The sequence below is a fragment of the Candoia aspera genome, chromosome 3, assembly GCF_035149785.1.
Source record: "Candoia aspera isolate rCanAsp1 chromosome 3, rCanAsp1.hap2, whole genome shotgun sequence".
In the NCBI taxonomy this organism is placed as follows: Eukaryota; Metazoa; Chordata; class Lepidosauria; order Squamata; family Boidae; genus Candoia; species Candoia aspera.
The window spans coordinates 5,662,141-5,671,292 of record NC_086155.1 but is presented as its reverse complement, the minus strand read 5'-3'; the positions used below and the strand labels follow the sequence as shown (position 1 = coordinate 5,671,292).

General features: G+C 43.8%; 1 protein-coding gene across 1 annotated transcript; it reads left to right on the top strand.

The window, feature by feature from the left end:
- The first annotated feature begins 1,767 nt into the window (after positions 1-1,767).
- Positions 1,768-3,497, top strand: NPBWR2 (neuropeptides B and W receptor 2). Its single transcript, XM_063300037.1, has one exon. The coding sequence runs from the start codon at positions 2,146-2,148 to the stop codon at positions 3,142-3,144; it is 999 nt and encodes a 332-aa protein (XP_063156107.1). The 5' UTR covers positions 1,768-2,145; the 3' UTR covers positions 3,145-3,497.
- The last annotated feature ends 5,655 nt before the right edge of the window (positions 3,498-9,152 follow it).

Below are 9,152 nucleotides of genomic sequence, written 5' to 3'. Positions count from 1 at the left end.
GTTCTGGTCCTAGCTTGCAGCATCTTTTCCTCCAGCACTGGAGGAATTTTTTCCAAGACATACTTTTCAGTCCTAAATTCACTTTGATTTCCTGCCTCTCAAAACTAGACATAATCAACTAAGAGAAGAGGGGAGGGGAGGGGAGGGGAGGGGAGGGGAGGGGAGGGGAGGGGAGAAGAGGAGGAAAACACCCAAATATACATTTTCAGAAGAAATTTGATTCCTATAATTAACTATCTGTGAAGTTGTGCTGCTCTTCTTTCCTTCTAATAATAATAAAAACAACAATAATTAAAAAGGAGCATTTCTGTAGAGATGGCAACAGGGACCACAGAGCTGAGGGGAAAACATTAGGAAAAAAAATTTTAAATACAGATTGAAATGGCTAGGTTATGGAAAAGATGTCGCAAAGTGTTCCTTATAATTATTGGTACATTAGGCGGAATAACAAACCAATTAAACACATTTACAAGAACTAAATATTTTGGCTCTATTGAGTGCAGATGTACAAAAAAAAAAAACTTGCTTGGCGCCTGCTACGTGCCTTCCCTTGGATAATTTCTAGGTTCCTGGGTGGAACTTGAATTTCCAAGGCACACCCGTCAAAAATGGATCCTTTGTTCTTTGTAGTGGTTTATTCCTTCATGATAATGATGACGACGACGACAACGCAACCAGGTACAACTTTTTAAAAAGGGGCAGGAACCGTCCCACGTTTTCTTCTGGCTATCCTTCACCAACCCCCGTTTTTGAAAACCCAGCCACAAGTTCCCTTCGTTTCAATAAAACCGTAACGGGGAAAACAATCCTCCCCTTTGCTTGATGGCTCGCAGTGTTCCGTCAGTAGCCCTAAGGGAATAGAAATCAGCATTTGCCGGGAAGACCCAAGTTAATTTGGATTATTCCTCCTGCACCCACCGAGGCATCTACAGTATGTCTGGCAGGAATATGCTACGTCAGCCAAGCACAAGGCTCATCCCCTGACTTTTCCGACAGATGGGGCTGAGCGGGCTGAGTGTCGAGCACCAGAGGCCGGAGTCCACAACAGTCCCGCTTGATGGGGTAAGAGACACGCGCAGAACTAAGGAACAGGACGAGACCCAACTCCGGCAGAAGCAGCTGATCTGGACACGCGTTGGGCTCTGCAGCCTTGGAGAGGGGGGAGGGAACAGAAGCGCAGCTCCCCAGCATCTCCCATCTACTGCCGTTCTCTGAATTGGAAGTGATCCTTCTCCTGCTTGGATGCAGGGATCTTGGGGGGTGGGGGGGGGGAGGCTTGGTCTGTCCTCCTCCTCATTGCCCGGTTGAGGAATTTTGCTCAGCTGGGAAGGAGTGCCAGGAAAACTCAACAATAGGTAAGGCAGAAAGGCGGGGGGGGGGGGGGTGTGGAGAAAGTACCCTCTCTTTTTTGGCACTCTTTTCGTCTCACCCCTTCCTTCTGATGCTGCACAGAAATGTGTAGATTGGAAAGGCATGCTTTTTTTTTTTTTTTGGTCCTAGCGGTCCAAGCAGAGCAGAACGTGGGTTTTTTTTTTTTTTGGAAGCGTGGGGCGGGGGGTCTTTAGCCCTGCTGAGGATGGTAAAAAGCTAGTCTGATTCTCGCTGTTCTTTTCTCTCCCCTCTCCTTTTCTGCAGGGTTTTAGGAAATGGCTGTGTCCCCCGGGAGCGATTGAATTCCTGGCTGGAATAAAAGCTGCCTGACTCTCCCAGTCGTCTGCCTGTGGGACCGGGGGGGGGAGGGGAGGATGCTGTGACTGTTAGAAAGAAGTGAAAAAAGGGGCCGCTGCTTTTATTTCTATTTCCGATGCAGAGAAGGGGCCGTGGGGGGAGTGAGGAGGCAGGCACGGTCCAAGGAGTTAATCAACTTTCCTTTCAAGCTGGAAAAGCTTCTTTTGAATCGGTCAGCAAGATCATCGCAGTTCAAGAAATGCTGTATTTATAACCCTGACAACTGTTTTTCCTTTAATGTCTTGTCCTGGTTTGCTCCAATCATCTTGCCTGTGTTGTGTCTGGTTTGGTGTGGTTTTTAACTTGAACGGATCTAAGAAGTTTAAGGAGGACTTTGTACCCCTTTCTGGGAATGGCTGAGCCCTTCCGCAGGGGCCACACAATTTGAAGGACAGCCTGCCAGCTGAATGCTCAGACATGGCAAACGCCTCTGAGAGTCGGGAGCTTGGCAATGCCAGCTTCGGACCTGGCCGTGCCTGCTGCCCTGAAAATGCGACCCACGTCAACTTCACGTCCCAGGAGCAGCCCCCAGACTTCTACGTGGTCCTCCCAGTGATCTACTCTGTGATCTGTGCTGTGGGTCTGACGGGGAATACAGCTGTCATTTACGTGATCCTGAAAGCCCCCAAGATGAAGACCGTAACCAACATGTTCATCCTGAACTTAGCCATAGCAGACGACCTCTTCACGCTGGTCTTGCCCATCAACGTTGCAGAGCATCTCCTGCACTACTGGCCCTTTGGAGAAGTCCTCTGCAAAATCATCTTGTCCATCGACCACTACAATATTTTCTCCAGCATTTACTTCCTCACCGTGATGAGCATCGACAGGTTTTTGGTGGTCCTATCTACCGTCCGCTCCAAGAGAATGCCCCACCGTACCTACCGGGCAGCTCGTATCATCAGCTTTGGGGTTTGGATCCTGGTCACTCTTATTGTGTCTCCTTTCTTTGTCTTTGCCAACGTCTACAAGGATGACTTGAACATCACCAGCTGCGGGCTCAACTTCCCCAGACCAGAAAGATTCTGGTTCAAAGCCAGTCGGATCTACACTCTCATATTAGCCTTCGCCATTCCGGTCTCCACCATTTGTGTCCTTTACACCATAATGTTGCACAAACTGAGGAACATGAGTTTGAACTCAAATGCCAAAGCTCTGGACAAAGCTAAAAAGAAAGTCACCATCATGGTCTTCGTTGTTCTAGCTGTGTGCCTCTTCTGCTGGACACCGTTCCACCTGGCCACCATCGTGGCCTTGACCACGGATTTGCCCCAGACCCCTGTGGTCATTGGCATCTCCTACTTCATCACCAGCCTGAGCTATGCCAATTCTTGCTTGAATCCTTTCTTGTATGCCTTCCTAGATGACAGTTTTCAGAAAAGTTTCAGGAAGATGTTGGAATGCAGACCTGCTTAACACAAAAGCCAGGATTCCTAGCAATGCTGGGCCCTCTGCTTATTCACACCTCTTGCAAACTTTTTCCAGAACACGGAAGAAATATACAGCTGCAGCTGCCTTGTATTTGATTTTGAAAGGAGTCTGAATGTCGATCATTCTCTGTACGTTTCAGCATTCCTGGTGCGTTTGCATAGTTTTAAGTTATTTTCAGTTAATTTTGCTTTGCTCCAATGCCTAATGTATGTTACCAGAAAGGAATAGAAGAAAGGGATTTGAACTTAAGAAGTGTTATGTTATTAATCTTGATCTTCTTCTGCCTCCTGGTGGAAAATAACAAACTTGCTCAATGAATAAATAGCATGAAAAGAGAATTAGAAGGTGTCTGTGTGACCTGGACTGGGCAGAGGGGTGCTTATTTATTTATTTATTTATTTATTTATTTATTTTCTCCCACGGTTTATCTTAAATAAAACCGCTTCTCTGTCTTTCGGCTCTGAGGTTCATAAACATCCTAAATATTGCATTATAATATAATACCATAACTGACAGACCTAGCCAGGAGCTGCAGAAATATCAGTGGCTTCTATATTTCTGCAGTAATAATGCTTCTGGTTCCTATCTGGAACATGATTTCGAAAAACGAAAAAATGGTCCTTCCAGATAGCATAGCAAACCACAAACAGCTGGATTTATTATTATTATTATTATTATTATTATTATTATTATTATTATTATTATTTTGCTTTTCAGCAGAAGAAGATCCAGTCAGAATGTAAGCTAGAAACTTAATGTTTTAGAGAAATCAGTGCAGAGGTCTCCGAGTCATCATCTTCAGACAGCCGGTTTATTTTAATTTTTATAAGTGTCCATCACTTTCTTATTCTGGGGCCAAGTTTGCAATGAGTAGCCCTTTTTCTTTTGGCGAACCTGGACAGAACATGTGTACAGATAGATTGTGGGGAGGAGGTGTGCCAAAGGAAAAGAAGCATAATTCCTGAATGCAGCTACACTGATCTTCAAAATTTGAGATGGAAATATAGTGGGTTAGACTAGGAGGTGATAGCCCCTTTCACTGTCCCTTGCCAGTATGTACTGAAATTATGTTGCCCAAGATTCAGAAGGTCATAGCTGTTAATCACTGATCACTTGATTCTCCGTGAACCCTGTACAATCCTCTTTTTAAAATCTTCCACATTGCCTGCTGTGACCACAATTGCCAACAGCACCATTTTCACGTGGGAACAGCATCAACCCTCTAATCCAGTGTTTCTCAACCTCAGCAACTTTAAGATGTGTGGACTTCAGCCCCCAGAATTCCCCAACTAGTATGGCTGGCTGGGGAATTCTGGGCGTTGAAGTCCACACATCTTAAAGTTGCTGAGGTTGAGAAACCCTGCTCTAATCTCTTTGGCTGACTTTGTTAGCACCTTTTCTAGCTCTCTAAGATCTTTCTTAGAGAGCCAGTTGGGTGCAGTGGGAAAGGCACCAGGCTAGAAACCAGGAGACTGTGATTCCAATACAGGAGAATATATGTGGCTCAGGGCTGAACTGTGGAGTCCTCGGTACTCTGACGAAAACAATTTATGGCGTTTTCAAATTTTCTGCCTTAAAGAGGCCTTGGTGGTGGACTAGTGACGTGAATAAATAAAATACGCTTCCATATTTGCTAAGGAGCAGACTAGGGAAAAATGGCTCAGCCATGGATCTTTCCCCAAGTGCACCTAACCATGGCACAAAGACATCCTTTTTTTTCCCTGCTGGGTCCTGATAATGTTGCCTGCGTCTCCTCCTCAGCCCTGGAATGAGACAAGCTAAGGCTTCAGCTTAAGTCCTCCTTAGCTGTACCAGTTTTTAAGTACTGTTTTCCTTTTTATTCTGACACCATCCAAGGGCAGCCTCAAGGTTGATGGAAGAGGTAAGAAGACTGCAAAGCTTGGGAAGAACAGCAATTCAAAAATAGTCCGTAGACTAAAACTTCTGACTGCCCTGATCTCTTCTAGAAACCTGTTGAGTTTACTTTTGGTTTCTGTTGGATGCAGTGATGCTCCTGATAAGTCCTAAAACTCACCAAAGACTTGGAGCTTGCTCAAGGCCAGGAATGAAATAGAACAGGCGCAGGGTTTTCTCTTCTGTCCCGGGGAATTGAAAATCCAGTCTAAATTATCTTGCTCTGCTTCAGAATCTGGAGTTTAGATGGATCTAATAAACTGAGCATACTCTAAAACAAACAGAGCCAGGGAAAGCACAAGAATGCTATGAAGAAAGGTTCAGGACAAATCAGTTAAATGAGCAGTGGTTTTAGCCTACCTAGAACCTATAAAAGATGGAGATAATCTGTTGTTTAGGGAAGTTGGTTACTGTTGCACAGAACAGTTTCTTGTCAACCATCTGTATTTTTGATCAGAATGGGATGAAAAAGAAGAGCTCAATTGAGAAATGCAAGATGTTAAGTCCAGCCTAGGAAATATTCTTTTCTCAAAATACATAGGATTTTCATGACATTAACCAGTACCTTCAGCTGCTCTGGAAAGGAATGAAAAGCCAGTGCAGAGTGAACAAACTGAAATACTCTACAATAAATTCTAGATTTATCCAACCTCGCTGCAGCAGACTTTGAATGTAACAGGCAAAATCTGTTCACCATCGTTTGCATGCGTTAAATCAATTTAATGATGTATTCGATTCAAACAAGGGTTTCTGCCTATTCCGGCTGAAGTTCCTGAACATTTGAAGAGCAGAGGGCAGCCAATCATTCTGATTTCAAATTTAAATGAGTAAAATCCAGTGAGCTTTGAATCTTGTTGGTGCTACAGCATCTTCTTTTTACTTTTTTTTTTTTAATCTCAGAAAACGAAAGCCCTTTTTGGCCTCATGAAGAATATTAAAAGAGTGCTCAGAAAATGTCATTCTAAACAGGTCTCCAGTCATTCAGAAGCCACATGTTCTTACCCTTTGTGGGGAGAACGTGAGGACATTATAAAAGAAATTACAGTTTTCTTGCAAAGCAAAGGAGTCCTTGGTGCTCTCTGAGCTTGGTTGTTTGCTTGCATACATTTCATTACCCAACTAGGGGACATCATCAGTGCTAGAAGGGAGTGGGGTTTTCTCCCTATTTATATACAGCAGCTTGCCCTGTCAGTGTTGGTGGGGTGTGGTTTTCTCCTTGGCCGTTCCTTGATTAGGGTCTTGTTTTCTGCTTGATTGTTTGCCTGGTGTCAGTCCCTGCTTATCTGGGTGTTGAGTGCTGGAGGGGATGTGCTCTGGTCTTTTTGTTTCCATCTTAGCTTTTTTCTTGTCTCTTTTGAATGGTGTGTAAATGTGGTTTATCTCTATGTGTCTACTGATGGCTGCATCTATTCTGCAAGCATATTCTGGAGAAAGTCCTTGTGCTAGGAGGGGAAAATGGTCAGGAAAGCCGGTGGCTAATGCATGCTCAGCCTCTAACCACAAAAACACTTTGCTGTTGCCCCACTACAACCAAAATCCTTTCTCTTTTGGCCATAAGATAAGAACATCAATAACACAACAGATAAAATGAAAAGCCGTCAGCTTAAAAAGGACAGTAGACAGACATTCAGTAGGAAATCATGAGTGCATATACAGTGGGATGTAGCGGACTCAGGATAAATCTCCATCTCCTGATACAAAGACAGTAGACAGTGTCATGGTGGACCTTCCAGGAAGAAGCTGGGACATTTAATTCCAAACACTGAGCCATTCCTTTCTCCTGTTCTCATCAGATATATATTGGTTATGGACAGAATATAAAGAAAGGCATCTGCACAAGATCCTAAATCCTTGAACATTTCTCTGGTTGCACATACACACAGCCACCTTCTGTGTCTTTCACTCCTGTTTTCGTTAGCACGTTGACTGTTCTACCTGGCTTACTTTTCACTTTACTTACTATCTCATTCAGCCTTTCAAGGGCATCTGTTGGGAGAGAGGGTCAAAAAAGTCAAGATGGGGGCCACAGCAATGTCACCATAGCACCATACTTTTTTTACATACAGTGCTGAACGGCTAGACCAGGGTTTCTCAACCAGGGTTCCATGGCACCCTCGGGTTCTGCGAGAGGTCACTAGGGGTTCCCTGGGAGATCACAATTTATTTAAAAAATTATTTCAAATTTTTCAAACTTCACATTAAAGAGGTAAGCTTCATTCTCTGCACTGTTAATACATATACACAGGCCTACCCAGGAAACAAATACAATAATATGGTAACTTCTGGCCTATATTGGAGCCTGAATGTGCAGGGGTTCCCTGGGGCCTGAAAATATTTCAAGGGCTCCTCCAGGGTCAAAAGGTTGAGAAAGGCTGGGCTAGATGATCAAGTGGTCTACTCTAAAATGTGGTAGGTTTCTAAGCAACTTCCTACCAAGAACCCACATCTTGTCCTCTACCATTTTTTTTAACCCCACCCCTTGCCCCTGAAATTATAACAGATATTTTTATCCTTCTTTTCCTTCCTAACTATCAAAGTTGGTCAACATTTCACAGAAATTTAGTTCCTCCAGAGATGGAGATGCCATGATTCCCGTATTTATTTACTTCTTTATCTGATTTCCCACCACAGTCAGATGACTTGGTAATTATTGCTTTGCTCAGTGCAAAGAGATGGTGCCCCAGTGATCACTGATTTCCCTTTGTTTTTCCCCCAGGATAAAAAGGGCTTGCTTGTGGTCTGAAATGACTCCTTGGCTGCTTCCCTCCAGCATTCCTGTTTGCAAAGATGGAATGATTCTCATTTGAACTTGAGACAGAGGTGACCTCTCAAATGGCCCACTTAAGGAGATTCTGTCTTCAGATTGCCTGTGAATAAATGGCTTAATATGATTCTCAAGGACAGGAATGTTTCTTTCCCTTTATTTTTAACATGCTGGTAAAAAAAAAAAGTCTCTGTGAACAAATAAATCATATGTCAAATATATATATATATATATTTGGCATCTGGGACTTTATAGAGAACTTGGTGTTCTTGCTGCTTTGACCGAACGGCACCATTCCAAATAGATTTGTTTTATATGGTGTCTGCTGTCCTTGCTCTCATTCCTAACATACCCTAGATAGATGCCTCAATTTTTAATTTTTAAGTGCTTCAATACCCTGTTGTGCTACTACAGTGGATGGATCTATCTTCTTCCTGCAGTATCCCAACCAAGTCCCCATCTAATGGGAAAGACATCAGCTGCACATTCTAGTAACTGAACCATTTTTGCAGTCTTGGATTCCAGAATCTTTTGCCTGGCCAAATAGACGTCTCCATACCTCCTATGAAGGGGGAGCTACTGACGTGAACACAGAGGCCATCTCTCCTTTGACTGTAAGCTGAGATGGCCTTACAGTCTAAATCTACTAAACAGAACCAATCAACCAGCCCCCCAGAGCCAGTTCTGTGGGCTCGAAACTCCAAAATCCAACCCGATATCAAACCCCAGTGAAAATGGGGTTACAAACTTGCAGAGTTCTGTGGGTCTCCGAAAGAGCACTTGGTTTCGTTCTCTCCCCGAGCAAAAATCTCCTTCAGAGTAGCATTCCACTTCTCTTGCATGAATAAATGTTTTTCCCTCTTTGTCACCATGAAGTAACGGATTATAAGAAGTGTCACTACATCAAGACAGTGCAACTGTAATGAATGCCTATTCTAAAACACTCTCAGACTCATGAGCAGGAATGCAAAGATATCTGATTTATTAAAGAATAGTATGCAGGATCACAAAGAAAGCTGAGAATGATAAAAGCGCGCCACATGCAAACTAAAAACCCTCGGTACAAATGAGATCCCTCCCCCCGTAGAATCTTCCCAAGCTCACAATCCCAGGTGCTCCTAACGGCTTCTGATGGTCCGCAGGAAAAGTCCTTGAACAGAGCACATAACCCCAAAACATTCCATTGAAATGAACATAGATACAGAGTTTGGCACAAGGTTTCACAGCAGCTCCCTCCCAAACAGAAACGCGCGTCAGCACCATGGCATGTGAAATGTTACGATGTACAGTGCACATTGAAACAGTGAACATGACA